This window comes from Adiantum capillus-veneris, chromosome 13, assembly GCF_014529385.1.
Source record: "Adiantum capillus-veneris isolate H3 chromosome 13, ASM1452938v2, whole genome shotgun sequence".
Classification (NCBI taxonomy): Eukaryota; Viridiplantae; Streptophyta; class Polypodiopsida; order Polypodiales; family Pteridaceae; genus Adiantum; species Adiantum capillus-veneris.
This window is the reverse complement of record NC_140943.1, coordinates 142,542,401-142,560,492: the sequence shown is the minus strand read 5'-3', so window position 1 is coordinate 142,560,492 and position 18,092 is coordinate 142,542,401. Positions and strand designations below refer to the sequence as shown.

General features: G+C 45.3%; 1 protein-coding gene across 1 annotated transcript in view; it reads right to left on the bottom strand.

The window, feature by feature from the left end:
- Window positions 1-18,092, bottom strand: part of LOC147444994 (vacuolar protein sorting-associated protein 9A-like) — a 90,089-nt gene that overhangs the window by 51,265 nt on the left and 20,732 nt on the right. Inside the window, exon 2 of the mRNA XM_086527486.1 lies at window positions 7,672-7,819. Within this exon, the coding sequence (XP_086383612.1) occupies window positions 7,672-7,819 (148 nt within the window). The remainder of the gene's footprint in view (window positions 1-7,671; window positions 7,820-18,092) is intronic.

Below are 18,092 nucleotides of genomic sequence, written 5' to 3'. Positions count from 1 at the left end.
GCAAGAACTGTCTCAACCTCCAATGTCATAGGAGAAGTCTTTGAGGGAATCATCTCCAAATGTACAAAGGCCGAGGCCCTTACGGAAGCCAAAGAAGAAGAGGACCCTCCGAGTCGTTTTGGACATTTCCACCAATAATGGCCTTTCTCGCCGCTGTTATTGCAATGTCGCTTGACTTTCAAAGCTTCCTTCTTAGCATCCGTCTTCGTCTTGTTGTAGTTGTGTCTTTTCTTCTTCTTGTTGGAAGTATCTCCTCCCAAGCAACAGTGTTTAATTGTCCACTCGCAACATCAAAGAATAGAAGTTGAAGAGGAACTTGTCAAGGCTTCCGAGACGAACTTCCTCCCCACATTGACCTACTCCTCCAAATTCCTTTTCTTTTTGTTGGAAAAGGAACCTGTCAAGGCTCAAGTAAAAGTGTTCAACTATCCACTCGTAACGGCAAAGAATAGAAGTTAGTATAGCCGGGAGGCAACTAAGCCAAAAGCTGAATGGCCATGTCCTCCGAAATGATCTCCTTGCCCATATGAAGTATCTCCTAATCGAGCTCTTGCATCTTGTAGATATGGTCCCTCATCGTGATCCTGTTGGCATCCAAGATCCGCAACTGCACCTGATGCTTGTAGATGCAATGTATGGGCTGAAATTCAATCGAATTAAGCACCATATGGGAGATTTACAGCTTTTGGCAATGATCAATACTTCATAAGGTTGATTTGCTACCACCATATAGTTGTATGTGGTCCCAAAAAAGGCATATTTACTGATTTTACAATTTTGGTGCTCATGAATGAGCTATACAGGTTGCTATTCACAATTATGGACTCATGGAAGAGGTATTTGTCATGCCATATTTGCTGATTTTACAATTTCGGTGCTCATGAACGAGCTATACATGTAGCTATTCACAATTATATACTCATGGAAAAGGCATTTGTCATGCCATACAAGTTCATGGTTTCTTTTGCTATGGATGGGCCCAATGGTTACAAAGAAGGTTTGTCGGTATATGGATGGATGAGGTGCAGGTTTATGAAAGAGCTATCCTATGGTCATGTATGGATAATCCCAATTCCCGTGTTCTCATTTGAAAAACCCCAAAGCTTGTACAAGACTGTATTCTCCTTGGATATCATGGTGCATATTTTATTTTCAGCTTTCTCTACAATGTGTGAATATGTTTTCATAATAAGTCTAGTGTTTTTCTTATTCGAGTACCTATGTGATCCAAGCAATTCACGCCCATTGTTTTCTGCCACTCCTCACTTCAACCACAAAGGCAGCTTCTCCCTATACATAAACATTATTGCAGCTTGTTTGCCACTACAAATCCTTGTTGAGGGGTATCCCTACGAAGGTTCTGTGGATGAGGAAAGGTTAGTGTGCGGTTTTCTGTTTGTTTTGTGTGTGTGTGTGTGTGTGTGTGTGTGTGTGTGTGTGTGTGTGTGTGTGTGTGTGTGTGTGTGTGTGTGTGAGAGAGAGAGTGCTATTCTCATGTGCGCTACTGCAGATTACTGTGCCAGCGCCTTCGGGTGTGTGTGACTGTGTGTGAGCGGGTGTTGTTCTGTCCCTGCGCGATTGCTCCTGCGCGACCTGTTACCCAGCGCGCCCACCTGCTCGACGCTGCTGAGGAGCGCCGTTTCGCCCAGCACGTCTGTCAGTGGGAGTGCAGCAGGTTTTGCACGCCAAGCTGTGGCCAGCGCTGTTCCGTTTTGTCTCGCTGTGCAGGACTGGCAGGGCAGATTGTACTGTTTTCAGTTGGTAGGGATCACAGGTTTGGTACTGCGTAAAGCTCCAAATTGTCTAGGCAGAGTTCAGCTAATGTATCTTGTTGTGGGTTTTAGATGCTTCTTTCTGTGAAGTATGTACAGAGCTTTGGTTCCTCTGTTATTTGCAAAGTTTTCTCCACAGTAGTTTGCAAAATTTTCTCGCCAGTTGGTTTTGTTTGAAGAAGGGGTTTTCTAATTTCTGTTTGACTCACTGTGCGTCTTTAAGCGTTGGAAAGCGTGGAGCCCACGTCCGAGGCAGCTTCTGAGATCAAGGCATGCTTGTATGAGGACTTTAAGGAGGCTCGACAGGCATGGAATGGTCAGGCGCCTGCTCTTGAGGTGCGCATTCCGGTACAGGACCTCATGGACCCAGTTGCGCAGTACGCTATGAATGCAGTTATCCTGTTTTTCCCGGGGAAAATGCCTACTACGCAAGATGTCGGCCAATGGGTAGATTTTCTCCTTGAGCGACAAGTTGTCCATGGTGTCTACTTTGGGGCGCGTGGATTTTATGAAGTTTTGCTCGCAGATATGGAAGCTCGAAATCTTTTGTTGGAGATGTCTCCCCTCTTTTTTAATACGCAGATGACACATGTTCTCCCGTGGGCACTCACTAAAGACTACCAGAGTCTTATTCGTCACAATGCCCGGTGTGGGTGGAAATTGTTGATTTCCCCTGCACGTGGAGACATTTCCTGCCGTTGTTGGCCGCGCAGCTTGGAAAGGTTATCTGTCCCCCAAAATTGGATGCGAATACCGACAAGTTTTGCATTCTCTGGGACACGGACAAGATTACCCCCGATGGTGTTATGGTTGACTCAAGTGATCCATGGGTGGGCAAGCGCCCCTTTAAACTTAAATGGGGAAAATTTGCGAGTTCATGCTTTCGATGCGGCAAATTTGGTCATATGCAATCTGAATGTCCAGAGCCGGTCTTGCAACTCCCTCCCTTTGTTGTTCCTTTGTCCACCTCTATCCCTACTGTAAAACCCACAAGTGAAGTTAAGCAGAGTGGAGTCTCTACTGCTAAAGTGGCTTCGAATGTGGAAAAAGGGAAAGGCAAAGTACAGCAATTCACTGATCTTGGGAATGGGACGGCTGCTAAAAGCAAAAATGTTGGACCTGCTAATATCAATACACAGGTGGTGCCGAAAAAAGCATTGAAGAATCATACGCCAATTTCTTCTCGTAATTATGTTCCTTCTGTTAATGCCAACAAGAATGCATCGTTTAAGCAACTTCCATGTAATGACAATCGCACGTTGATTGATGCATGGGACAAAGCGATGCACTCTTACAAAGATGTACTCCTTGGTGAGACTTCCACATCGCCTGTGAACACTGTGGACACGTTTCTTGCCCTGACTCAGAGGTTGGGTCCTCGTACGGATGTAGTGGATGGAGACATGTCTATGGGCACCTCCACTTGATTATTATACTTGTTGCTTTTTGTACATATGTTTCCAATGCAAATTCATATTAAATGCATCTCATACAATGTGCGTGGGTTATGCAACCTTGACAAATGGCGGCTGACATGGCACTATGTACATACATGTAGGGCAGACATAGTTGTATTGCAAGAGCATAATCAGCACGAGTTTGCTGGTCAATGTTCCTATTTTGCCGGATATTGGATTGCGTACGCTGGCTCGCAAGATTTCTCAGGTTTATTGATGTTGGTTCGACATGAGCTTCAGCCTTCTGCTATACAATGATTCGCATGGTCAGTGGATGGTTGTACAGTGTTTGTTGAATGGTCGAGTTCATGAATTTGGAGGTACTTATGCATATATGGCCTCTGGGCAAAGAGTTGCTTTATGGCACGAAATCTCGTCTCACCCATGGACCTCGAATGCATTTCTTTGTGGAGATTTCAATAATACCCCTAATTTGCTTGACAGCACCACAAGAAATTCGCATATGTTGCTTGCGGAGAAACACAAATGGGATCTTCTTGTTGCCTCTGCTCAAATGATTGATATATGGCGTTTGCATCCTGATGCCTCTGGTTTTATCTTTCAGCATGCTGCTCATTCTTCTTATAGAGCACGATTGAATCGTTGGTATTTGCTTAATGGGCAACAGTATAAAGAATTTGTATGTGACATGAGGATAGATTATGCTCTGCAGCTATCGGATCATTATCCTCTTTTGCTGTCTTTGTATTTTGGACAATCTCTTTGTGATCGGCCTTTTCACGGGAAACGTTTGTTGCATGTTAATAATGCCTATCTTACTCATGAAGTTTTTCGTCACATGATTGTTGATATTATTCCCCCGCTGCTGGCTCAAATGCATATTGATTTGGACACTGCCTGGTATCGTTTTGTCATGAGAGTATAAAGTGTGATTTCTGACTATGGTATGCAGTATGTGCAATTTATTCGGGAGAATGTCGTTGATGCGAAACAAGTTAGTCAACGATTACAACAGTTGGCTGATTTCCGCCCCCTGTCTGACTCTGAAATGACGGAGTTATGTGAAGCTAAAGTGTGTATTCAGCAAAATGATAAGAGGAAGATTGCTAAGTGGCAAAAACGCGTGCACGTCAACAGGCTTTTATGGATAAAGGTTGTGCTTCGGGAAAAAAAAAAATTAAGCATCTGCATCATTCAAGAGTCTCACAATCAATTAAGCGGGTTATGCTTCCTTCGGGTGCTTGGACTTCTTCGAAGCGGGAACTTGCTGAGGTTATGGTTTCACATTATCGTAAGGTGTTTGCTGCTCCATCTCAGCCTTCTTCGGCAGCTTGTCGAGCGCGTGAATTGTTACTTTCTTATGTTCGTCCGATCCTGTCTTCGCAGGAGACACAATGCCTTGAGGATCCTTTCTCTGTTTCCGAATTGCATGGTGCCTTGCTTGCATTGGGCCGGTGGAGATCTCCCGGTTGGGACGGACTTACTGTGGAATTTTTCCTCTCCTTTTGGGATGCTCTTAAACAACCCCTGATTTTCATGTTAAATGTGGCATGGGAAAAACAGGATCTACCAATTTCATGGAAAGAGGGGTTACTTAAGTTGTTGCCCAAGCAAGCGCTTTGCGAGCAGTTCTCTCATTGGCAGCCCATAACTTTGATGTCGGTGATATACAAGATTTATTTGTTTACAGGACTTCATCAGGCTCAGTATGGTTTCATTCCTCGTTGTCAAATCATGGACAATTTGGCCAATATTATGATTGGCATGGAGTATGCTAAGTATACGCAACAAGATGTGCTAGTCATGCAAGTTGATATTGAAAAGGCCCTTGACATTGTGCAATGGGACTTCATTGCTGCCACAATGAGATGTCTAGGATTTGGTCCTAAGTTGGCCAATGTGCTTTATTTCTTGTATGATTGTGGTACGTCTTCAAGAATCCTGGACGGGGAATTGACAGAATCGTGGCCGCTTGGTTGTTCGGTTAGGCAAGGTTGCCCTATTAGTGCTTTGCTGTATGCAATTGCCTCTCATCCTTTGTTGATGTATCTTGATTACTTGACCTCTGTGCAGCGTCTTCATGGTTTGCAGCTACCATCGAGTCATAACTTTATTGGGCAGGCTTATGCAGATCACTCGTTGTTTATGCCCCGCAATCAGCAAAACGATGTTCAAGTGATTATGAACGCTTTGGAATTGTTTGCGATTGCGGCTGGTCTTAAAGTCAATTTCCGTAAATCAAAGCTTCTACCGCTTCGTTCTTGTGATTGGCATGCTCTGTTGTGGGCCATGGCCAGGAGAGATTGTTCTTCCGAATGTAATCACTAGGCATTTGGGTTATCCAATTGGATGGAATGTTACTCACACGCAGAAAGTGGATTGGGTTATGAATCGCTTGAATGTTAAATTGCATTACTGGAAGCTTTCTACTTGGCCACTACATGTTCGCCTGCGAATTGTTCAGAGTATCCTCATGGCATATGTTCAGTTCTTTTTGCCATTGTTGCATTGGCCCCGCCATTGTCTTGACTCTCTCATGTCGGCCATTTTGTCTCATCTGTGGCGAACGCGTGCTCACAAAAAAGGTTTGCGTCTGATGTCCAAAACTTTGTACACCAAAGCGCTTTGGTGGTTTGAATGTTTTGGACCTGCGTAGGCATGTCCTTGCTAGGAAGGCTATGCTTTTGCCTACACTTACGCAACAATCTCAGCCTTGGACTCTTATGTTTGCACACTTGAGTCAGCATGTGGTTACATCATCATTTGGTCACTGGCAATCATCCATGTGGGAGGCAGTATTTGGTAAGATGGATGGTCATATTCCTGGATGCCCACTTTCTTCCACCTTGCTTTCTGCATGGAAACAGGTTACGATTCATCTATGGTGGAATGCTCGGAGGGAAGGAAATTCACTTCGCGTGGAGAGCCTTCATTGGAGCCGGGCTTTTTACTTTGGTCGACCGCTCGCCTCGCCAGGCGTATTTCCTCTCCTGCCCTGGCATTCGAGTGGTTGAGGATGTGGTGGATGCAACTGGTTTCACTTTCGAGTTTCCATTGGCTGCTCGCCGCTTTGGATTGGGCATGCACTATCGCCAGTTTTGGAGAGAATTACAGCAAATGTTGATAGGTTTCTTGCCCGTTTCACCTTTGGCTGATGGTGATCGCATGTCTGACTGGAAGCTTGGGAAAATGCCTTTTCAAGATATTTCTGTGGGCCGAGCATATGCTCTTCTTCTGCCTCATCCATGGATTGTTGATCATTGCAACGCTATTTGGCACATACATAAATCAGATATTTGGTGGCGAAGGATTATATCTGCAATATGGGAAAGCCATTTGCCGTTGAAGGAGCGTTTGTTTCTTTGGCGGTGTTTACTTGGTGTGCTCCCAGTAGGTACCTTGCTTAGGATGCGCCGTATCCGCCCTTCATCATGTGTCCGTTGCTTATCTGCCGAGGAGGATGTTTGTCACCTCTTGTGGGATTGCTGTGTTACTCAAGACTTCCTTCGTCTGGTATCTGCGTGAATGCGGCTACGTTTTCCCACGACGGTATTCCATAAGCGGTTTTGGGTTTTTGGTATCTTCTCGCCGGCGTTGCAATGCTTTGCAGCCTTCTTCATGTGGGTCAGGTTTTGGGCGTACTGAAGCCTCTGGCGACAGCGTAATGGCTATATGTTCCATCGCATTCATACATATCCCCTACCTTTCTTCAAGATTTCCCTTCGGCAGTCTTTGCGGTTCGCCTTGGAAGTTAGTGATATCACGGCAGAGATACATCAACTTTCTTATGAATGTTTTTAGCTATTTTGTGCAGCCGAACACTGTTGTGTTTCTTTCCTTGTACATCTTTTTGGTGGGTTTTCCTCTCTTTGAGGTTTCCCACAAATAGATAAATCAAATTGATTACAAAAAAAGTGTGTGTGTGTGTGTGTGTGTGTGTGTGTGCACGCACGGGGCCGCCGCGGGGGGGGGGGGGGGGGGGGGGGGGGGGGGGGGGGGGGGGGGGGGGGGGGGGGGGTGGGGTGTGGGGGGGAAATTGTGCAGTTGACGAACTAGCTGCAATCAACGAATCAAATGTAAAACAAGTGACGGCAAGCTACCGATAGAAGCTGTTGAGGTGATGAGCTGATGAAGGCAACTACAAAAGCGAGGGGTTGCAAGTGGGGCTGCACTGGAGGCTATGGGATGCAAGGCGGGCTGATGTGCAACACAAGAGTTAGCAATGCGCATGTTCTCACTCGAAGGTCCAAGCTTCTCTCTCTCTCTCTCTCTCTCTCTCTCTCTCTCTCTCTCTCTCTCTCTCTCTCACACACACACACACACACACACACACACCACACACACACACACACACACTGTACATATCACATACACAAGAGAGAGAGGTCCACAGAGAGAGAGAGAGAGAGAGAGAGAGAGAGAACAATGGAGTTTGGAACAAAGAACAACTGATGTAAGACTTGAATTCTAAAATCCCACACCTCCCCAGCATTCTCAAGCTCTTCCTGAGTCGCCCCTGCCCATAAAGGATGTCCTTTGAAAGTCCCTTCCATGGTAGCCATGAACTCTTGCACGCTCTTGCTATCAATCTCAGGATTAGGAGGTCTGCTAGATAACTCGATTATGAAACTGCATAAGAAACCAACTTGTTGACTTAAACCTTGATTAAGTTGAGAACATAAAAACTCAAGAAACGAAAGCATTGAATCATCTTAAGGAATTAAAGCATAACAACAAACTTTTAAATTTGCCACTGGGATCATATTCCTTCTCTACCAAAGTGCCAAAAAGAAAACGCCTCTCCATTAATAGTTTGATTAAAAATTTGTTTTCCATATTTATTGAATCATAGTATCGTACAATAAAGGCTCCTAGATTGTTACTCGGAGTGGAATGTAAAATCAGATGTACATGATTTGTCCTATAGGTCGACTTTGGCCTCCAAAGGACGTTACTACTCTCTCTCTCTCTCTCTCTCTCTCTCTCTCTCTCTCTCTCTCTCTCTCTCTCTCTCAAAAAGTGGGGCTTGACCCTTCGCATTACATAAAATCAACCATTGGTCCATATACAAGAAATATGGGAAAAACCCTGATGGATGTACAATGAGATCATGGGGAAAAATCCCATAACAAACTACAAGAAACATCTATGGATAAAAATAGTTTAACCAGGTAGTATAGTGTAGCTATCTCGATGGTGATCAAGTCTACACAAATCTCCCCAAAGCTTTGTCCACCTCGGGCAATGTAGCGAAAACCACCAAGTCTAGTGTTGTTTATCTGATCGATATAAAGCATCCAATGTAAAGAACTGCCTGTAGCAGTTCACAAAAGCCAAGGGATTATGAAACCCCTAGGCCGTGCCTCCAAAATCATCCGCATCCATTCTAACATTTCTTGATGATGAATTCCAAAAAAGGATGCAGATCTGCGGCACAGCCAAACTGTAAGAGAGGCAAGGGGGTCCGACTTGCTGTCCACCTCAAAAGCCAAGGTAAGGTACCAAGATGCACATCTCTCTGACCAAACCAACTTCCCTAAGGCCTATCCGAACTAGCTCTCAAACAAATCTGCAAACAGCTTGATATCCATTAAGTAATTGGCCTCAACCATTGTCTACTCCTGTAAGATATCATAGACAGCCTCCCTCGTCCACAAGGAGTCAACATGTAAAACCGGTACTCTAAATTTGGAACCTTGTCCCCTGACGGCTTCAAGAACGCGGCACGAAGGAGATTGTGATTGTTGATGAAGGACACTAGCTTGAACGCATGTGTAATGAGTGACTCAATTAAAGGTAGGCGCCCTATGTCCTTCAAAAGGTTGTTAAGACAATGTGCCATACAAAATGACACTTCGATGCGGGGATACATGCCCTCCAAAATGGCCTGGCTGCCCTGTTTGATGGTTCCCCATCCGTGACAAGCTGCAACACCACCTCTAGGCCAATGATCTCTACGGAGGACGCCCACGCTCTTGCAAGCGCTTCGGCGGATTTCCCTGTTTCTGTGGCATCATGTGAGTGGGCAAAGTACATCTCTCCCTTGCAATTAGCCACAAGCCATGAATGGACCTCCTCTTAGTGTGGTCAACGGCAGTTTAGGAGTAGCATGAGCTTCCCCAAGATAGACCTGTTCAACAAGCTTTGGATCTCTTGGAGATGCAGTCACGGTGCCTCTCATAGTAGGCTTTGTTCAGGGGGAGCAGAAGAGTGAATCTTCACAGTTTGCACAGGATTTTGACTATTTGGCAAGCTTCGCATCTCCAGCAGATGTCCTGCTCTCTGAGATCTTGCCACCTCAGTTCTTTGCAGTTGGTCTGTGGAGATCTAGTTGTTCACTGTGTGTCGACATTCTTTTCCTGCAGCTATTAGGTACACGTCACATTTTCCTTGGCCGAGAGAGCCCCCCAGATTCTTGAAGTATTGTGAGACCCGCTTTGCCTACAACTACCTTATGGTTCATCGCCTATGCAAATGTCAAAGTGAAGTGCGGTAGACCCTCGTCAGTATAGAGGAGTACACTTCCTCATCCTGCGCAGATTCAGTCGCAGGATTCTTATGTGCAGGCAATTCAGAGGATCTCCGGTTTTGGGAGTCATTGAAGACTATAGACAAAATGGTGCAGCTTGTACTCCACTTGCTTCGAGTAGTTGATGGCATGCAGCTTTGCATTGGCAAGGTTTATGAGGCCATGGATTGCATGGTTTTGGGAGTAATTGAAGACTATAGGCAAAATGGTGCAGCCTGTACTCCACTTGCTTCAAGTAGTTGATGGCATGCAACTTTGCCTTGGCAAGGTTTATGAGGCCATGGATCGCATGATGGAGGCTCTCCAAACACTTGAGCCAAATGCAGACAGGTTTGAGGAGATTAGCCAGCTTTGTCGGAGCAAATGGGACTCCTATGCTTCCCCTCTCCATGGTGCGGCTTTTGTGCTGGATCCAGAGTTTCAAGGTGCAAGACAGGAGCATGATGGGGAGGAGAACAAGCAATGGAACGAAATCTTGAGCATGTTTCACTCTGACCGAGAAGAACGCCGCATAATAAAGGATCAGCTTGCTATGTATAGGGATATGCGAGGATCATTTGGGCTAGCCGATGCCAAAGTTGATCGCACCAAGATCTCCTCACTTTTGTGGTGGCAGGACTATGGCTCAGATGGCCAAGAGCTTCAGCGACTCCCTATCCGCATCCTCAGCCAAGCGGTTAGCTCCTCTTGCTTGGAGCAATTGTGGATTGTTTACAGCCACATTGCATCCAAGAAGAGAAACCGACTTGCCGTGGAGAAAGCATATACCTAGATGAATCCAGGGTAAGCCCAGATTCACCCTTAAAGGGAAGTGCAAGGTATAGACCCATGGTAGTCACCCACAAGACAATATAACCATCAGCTCCATCATGCATAGTATTGACTAAATACCACGACATCCCCACTAACGTCGTCAGTGCCCAATAGTGGGTGTAGAACTAGGTACTAACATATGCTCCCAAACACAACACACACCACACGCACACACACATGAGCATACATCAACACAAAGTTCAGCGTACTGAGTTTCTGTCATGACTCCGGAGATCAAGGCAGACTCAGCCATAATGAAGCCTAGCACTAAAAGAAAATGATCTTGTATTTGTGAGTGCAAACTTGCGTATGCTTTGCAAGTTGGCATCCAAAGTATCAAATCCCTTTCTACAATGGGAGAGGAGGCCGAGGTTAAGGTACTTGGGGAGGCAAGTGGATCTACAAGAGTTGTGCATGAGGTGGATGATGCGAACGAGCCTGTTGCGGATGAGGATTGGGATGACATCCATCATCTCCACGCCAGCACTACAGACTGGCGGGCTTGTGGCTCTTGTGGTCCTTGTGGTCCTTGAGCCTTGACATGTTTCCATTTTGGCATTTTGGCATCTATGAATCCCTAGTGGCTAGTCTTGACTCTTGAGCCTCGACTCTTATCTTTTCTTTGAGTTCTCAGTGCTCACATTTTTGTAGCGCCTTGGCTGGCCTTATAAGCCACCCCTGAATGTATAGTCATGGTCTTTTTGCTCCATCTTTTTGTCTATTGAACTCTTCAATATTTGCACTTCTCAGATAGAGCCATTTGTGATGCGTTTAGTATGTTATGAGGTATCTCATTACAATTTACATCCGCAACCACTAACGCGCACAAGCGACATGTTGAAACATGCCTAAACATGATTCTAATTGTGCAACTAGATATTAGAAGCATGGCTTATAGTTGTTTACTAAATTATAGGATGATTTCAACGTTTTTTAGTGGATCGTTCCGACGTACCTGTTCCGGTCTCCCCTCCCTGTTCCGGTACTGTTCCGAAGCCCCTCGTTCCCATTCCAAGTGACTTTGGCCTAAATAGGATTCTACTTGCACTAATGGATGTGTATGCATCTCTACTAACATATAGGTTAAATCCAACCTAATATAAGCATATTTTAAGCTTACCATTCGGGGCCCCGTTCCCATTCCTCTTTTCTGGGGGGGACCCGTTCCGAAAACCTTCCAGAGGCCCCCGTTCCCGTTCCGGATAACTCTGAAGCAAACCCCTTGCTTAAGCAAGGTGCCTACTTTTTTACAAGTGGGGGAGGCAGCTTACCAACAAGCAGGGGCAGCCTACTAACAAGCAAGAGAGAGCTTATTACCACAAGCATAGGCACTACACACGTTTTGCATTCTCTGTAATCTTCATAGCAAGAGGAGTTTTGCTGAGAGTTTTGCTTCCTTTCTCTCCATTTTGTGGACATTGGGTATGCTTAACCTAAGGAAGGAGAAGGGGACCTCCCTTGGAGACTCCATCTTCTAGCAATAGCATGGAGAGCAGAAAGACTATTTCATCCACTCACCTCCCATACTCCACCGGTCCCCTCTCCCATCAAAAAGCAATCTCCATGGGAGTCTTATATATACCTAGATGAATTCAAGATGAGCCCAGATTCGCCCTTAAAGGAAAGTGTAGGGTATAGACCCATGGTAGTCACCCACAAGACAATATAACCATCAGCTCCATCATGCATAGTATTGACAAAGTACCACTACATCCCCACTAATGTCGTCAGTGCCCAATAGTGGGTGTAAAAATAGGTACTAACATATGCTCCCACACACAACACACACACATGAGCATACATCAACACAAAGTTCAGCGTACTGAGTTTCTGTCATGACTCCGGAGATCAAGGACAGACTCGGCCATAATGAAGCCTAGCACTACAAGAAGCAATAAATCAAAACAATTAGCACAAAAATGAGGTAGTTGATAGGGCATACGCACCACAAAAGATAGAAAGAATTAGCACAATATCAACTAGTCATAACTCGGACAAAAACTTTACAATGGAAGTCTACATGTCCGCTATACAACTAAAAAATATACCTAGATGAATCCAGGTTAAGCCCAAATTCACCCTTAAAGGAAAGTGTAAGGTATAGACCCATGGTAGTCACCCACAAGACAATATAACCATCAGCTTGTCAAAAACTGATGACGTAGCAGGCCAGCCAGAAATGCGCCGACAGGCTGACGTGGCAACAAGTCCCGAAAAACGCGGCGACAGGCTGACGTGACAGGCTGTACAGACCTCTGCAATTTCCGTTGACATGCTGACGTGACATTGTACGGATTTCCGAAAATTACGATGCTGCTTTTGGGCTGGCTGAATTAGCGCTGAAAGCTTTTGGGACAGATCGATTTTAATTTTTAAAAGCTTTTGGGGCTCTGCTTTTGGGGCAACCCTTGTAGGAATAAATGAGTCCAAGGGCCTCATTACTCAGGGCATCTGGACGCACAGTCTGAGTGTGAGTTCTCGTGGGCTCTTGTACTTTGCACACAGATTAATATAAAAAGAAATACCGAAAGGGGCGCCAGTCTTTGGGGCCAATGCAGGGCCGTGTCGTCTTTTGTGAACTGTTTTAGAGTGAATCTCTGTTGTGTCGTGATAGAAGCTTGACTTGGGGTGTCCAAGTTTGTTACAATGGTATCAGAGCACGGCCGATTTCTCTTCTACCGGGAAATCCGATATTTTTCTCGCGACACTTACGGATTCCAAGAAGAATTAGTCGACTTCTTTTGCATCTGCTGATGCGGAAGGAGATCAAGCACAAGATTCAACCAAATTAACAAAAAAAGAGTACAGGCCACCTCGGCCTACTCAATACGAACTTCAAGAGATGGAACACCCACAGCAAGTTGACGAGTGCACAAAGCAGACGATTAAATTTGCGAAGGATCCTCAGTTTGCAAAATTTTCGTCTCAGCAATCTATCCAGAAGTGCACACCAAGTGGCAAAAAGCCACAGAACCACCCATCAAATGGCAATCAAGAAACCTCCTTCTTCGAGGATGTTTACAGAACAAGAATTACAGGAGGTGGTTCACACGCAGATCAGTCAGCTTTTGGACACGAACAAGAAATCCAAAAAGCAAGTGAAAAAGCACAAGAAGGGGGCTGACTACCCTAGTCATTTGGAACGTTAATCTTCTTTTGCATCTGCAAGAAAGCAGAAGAAGCGAGTACTTTTGAAGGACTACCCAGTCCTTCTTCTTCCTCTTGTTTTGACAGTTCTTCTAGCTCTTCTAACTCGAGCGAGGAGGACAAAAAAAGAAAAAAGCGAAGCAAAAATCAAAGCTTCGGAAAGCGCAAGAAAAAGCAAAGAAACCAAGATTTCGCACAGTTTCCGACAATGCTACAAAGGAGTCATCCTCTAACAGTTCGGACTCCAATGACCATATGTTTTATGCACAGAAGAAGCATTTTTACAAAGCCAACCAATATGACTTCCTCGAAGACAAAAGCAAGAAAGCAAAAGAATTCAAAGAAGGTGGACAGTCGATAAAATTTGAATCCTTTTCTGAGTTCCGAGATGCATCATGCTCCGAGGGCTTTGGCCTTCATTCAGCAATTTGACATAGCCTTCTCTGGAGGGCACTACTCAGAGCACTCCAAGATTCGGAGAGTTGCATCTTTTCTTAAAGGCAATGCTGGAACATGGTGTTCCACTCTTCTTCTGAAGAAGGAAGCTTGAGTCAAGTGGTTGAAATTCAAAAGGCTCTTTATATCTTCTTGGCTGACTCGGGAGTACGAACGGGATATACGAACCGCTTGACACCATCTTAGGATGACCAAGTCAGATACTTTGGACGCTTGTTGCGAGAGATTTTGGGACTCTTTTCTACCAACCTTCATTTAAGAAGGTCTCTTTTGAAGAACAGATTGAGCGGTTTTGCCACGGACTCCCTACAGAGATCCGAGATTACTGCCTTGAACAAAAGTCAAATTCTATTCAAGAATTAATGGGTCATGCGAAACAGGGTTTCTCGATACATTCGAAAAATTTGACTTACCCCATTGATGAGATCTTGACTCAGAGAACCCGACAGACCTCTAACAATGAGAGTAGAAAGAAAAAGAGTTCCCAAAAAAAGAACGATAAGGATACACGACCCGGCTCACTCTTCGAGAGAGGGCCAATTACATCAAAGAAGGGAAGTGTTTTGGTTGCATGGAACATGGGCACATCTCCGCAAAGTGCCCCAAAAAGGCACAGCAAGAACAAACTAAAGACAGGCCAAAGAGTTCAAGAGCAACAAAGGAACGTGGCAGAAAAGGCAAGATGAAAGCAGGACAGGTACCAGATTGCATGGGTACTGACCCAAGCCTGATTGATGAAAGTACAAAAGCTTGGGCGAAGTGAAAGATCAAGAATCCCTAATTTTCTTCGATGGAGGAGCCAAGGCCAACTTCATTTCACCTGAATTGGCGGCGCGGCTCGAGATTGCACCTGACAGGATGGGACCACCAGCAGAGGCAGTTCTAGCGGCACCCGGACGGGACATAGCCATTACACCTGTCATTGGCAAACTTCGGTTGCATTGTCAGCGATATTTAGGGCACGAGGACTTTTACATAATGCCCTTGGAAGGTTTGCACAAACTCTTCCACATCCTTCATGAGTCTCCGCCAAAAGAAATATCTCTCTACCCCTTTCATGGTGGTAGCATTGCCGCGGTGACCCGTAAAAGGTGGACAGTGGCATTCAATCGTAACCTTATCCCTCAACGGCTGTGTAACGCACAACATAGTCTTTTTCATCAAGTAGCCTTCCCGAAGGGAGTATCCACCTATTGTCTCCCCATCCCGTATCCATGTGAAAATATCTGCAAAATCTATATCTGTGGCATATTGATCGACCATATCCTCGAAGCTCCTATGATGTATCGCGGAAATAGCCAGAACCAACGGTTTCCGAGACAAAGCATCTACCACCAGATTCTTCTGTCCCTGCATGGACAATCTGGAAGTGGAACTGTGACAAGATGTTCGTCCACCGCATCTGCTTTTCCGAAAGCTGCTTCTGTGACAAGAAGTAGCGCAAACTCTGATGGTCTGTAAAGACAGTAAAATCCGCTCCGAGTAAGTAATGCCGCCACTGAGTAAGAGCATGGATAACCGCCAAAAGCTCTTTCTCATAGATCTGTGCTGCCATCTCCGGCCTAGAGAACAAACGGCTCTCGTAAGCTATCACATGGCCTTCTTGCATCAAGACCGCACCCAGACTACGACCACAAGCATCACAAAATACTTCAAATGACTTCTGCAAGTCCGGCAAAGTCTTTCTCTTTCAATGTCCGAAAGGCAGTCACCTCTGTGGATCCCAACGAAAAAGGTACTCCTTTCTATGTCAAGGTATGCAAAGGGAAAGCAACCTCTGCAAACTTTCGTATGAACCGCCTGAAGTACGAACACAGTCCCAAGAAGCTTCTAACTTCATGGACATTCCGCAAATCGGGCCAATCACGGATAGTCTCTATCTTGGCCGGGTGCATTTGCACTCCTGCTGCTGCTGACACAATGTGTCCTAAAAAGTGTATCTCTGATAGAAAAAATTCACTTTTCTTTGCATTAATCACTAACGTGTGATCTCGTAATGCCTGAAAGACTTGAAGCAGATGATCGCTGTGTTCTGCCTCATTCTTGGAGAAAACAATGATGTCGTCAAAGAAAGTGCCAACAAATAGCCTGTACTCTCAAAAATCCTGTCCATCATCCGGTTAAATGTCGTAGAAGCATTGGTTAAGCCAAAAGGCATCACCAGAAACTCAAATAACCCAAAAGTCGTCCGAAAAGCTGTCTTGTAGACATCTCCTAGCATTATCCTGATCTGATGATATCCACTCTTCAAGTCAATCCTGCTAAAGCACGAGGATCCCTGTAACCTGTCGAGTATATCATCGATCCTAGGAGTCGGAAATCTGTTCTTGATGGTGATTTCGTTGAGAGTGCTATAATCGATGCACATTCTCCAAGATCCATCTTTCTTCAAAACCAACAACACTGGAGAGCAATACGGTGAAGTACTAGGCTGGACAAGACCCTTTTCCAAGAGGTCTTTCACTAGGTTCATAATCTTTTCATTCTGTACTCGGCTCACACGGTAAGGTGGCCGATTCGGTGGCGTGCTTCCAGGTATCAGATCAATGGTTTGATCTTCAGGCCCTCTGAAAAGCAATCGGCCCGAGTGTGGAGAAAAATCTTGGCGTTCTTTTGATCAGGTCAAAACATATTCAACCTTTATCCATCGTTCAGTTCTCTCCCAAAAGAATGAGTAAAGAAACTGAAGTTCATCAAGTACAATCTCTGAGCCCTTCATTTGTCAAAGTCGCTTTCTCGGCCCGGTAGTCAACCACGGCGTAGTTCTGGTGGTGCCAAGGGATTCCAAGTTGAACGTCACTCGCGTGCCCTGAACACCCTTGTCATTGCAAGTGAAGTTTGCCAATGCTCGGTGTAATGGCAACATCCCATCCGGGTGCCAGTCGAACTACCTCCGCCTGTGGCATCAGTCTGTCGGGCGTAATTCCAAATCGAGCCGCCAATTCCAATTGAAAAGAAGTTGACCTTTGCTCCTTCAAAAGAGCTTCTTGATCCTTCACTTTGCCCCAAAAGCAGCAAAGTTTGTACTTTCATTCATTAGAGTTGGTACAGGTCCCACGCCTTGTGGTACCAGTTCTGCTTTTCTATCTGCCTTTTCTACCACATTCCTCAGCTGCTCTCGAACTCTCAGGCCTGTCGTCGTCTTTATCATTCTGTTCTTTCTGTGCCTTATTAGGGCACTTCGCGGAGATATGTCCATGTTCCCCGCATCCAAAGCACTTCCCCTCTCTGATGAAGCGAGCTCTCTCCTCAGGAGTAAGGTTGGGTCGTGCATCATTTTTCTCCAGGTTGCTCTTTTTCTATCTACTTTCATTCCCAGAAGTCTGTTCGGCTCGGTGTGTCATGGCCTCATCTGTGGGGTAGGTCAGACTGCAAGAGTGAATGGCAAAGCCCCGCTTCGCATGACTCATCAACTCCTGAATAGAAGCTGACATCTGTTCCAAGCAGTGATCTCGGATCTCTGTAGGTAGACCCAAGGTAAACCGCTCAATCCGTTCTCTGAACGAGATCTTCTTGAATGAAGAGACGGGTAGAAAAGAGCTCCAGAATCTTTCACAATAAGCATTGATTGTATCTTTCTTGGTCATCCGCAGATGGTTCCAAGCAGCTCGTATATCTCGTTCATATTCTTGCGTCAACCAAGAAGAAATAAAAAGCTTTTCAAATTTCAGCCATTTATCTGGCGCACTCTTGTTTAAAAGAAGCGTGGACCACCAAGTACGAGCATTCCCCTTAAGGTAAGAGGTAGCTCTCCGAATCTTGGAGTGCTCTGAATAGCGTCCTCTCGCGAAGCGATGTCAAACTGCTGTATAAAAGACAAAGCCTTCGTAGCATCTGAGTATCCTGAAAAAGTATCAAACTTGATCGAGTGGCCACCTTCCTTAAACTCTCGGACTTTCTTGCTTTTATCTTCGAGAAAGTCATACTGGTTAGCTTTGTAAAAATTCTTCTTGTTCG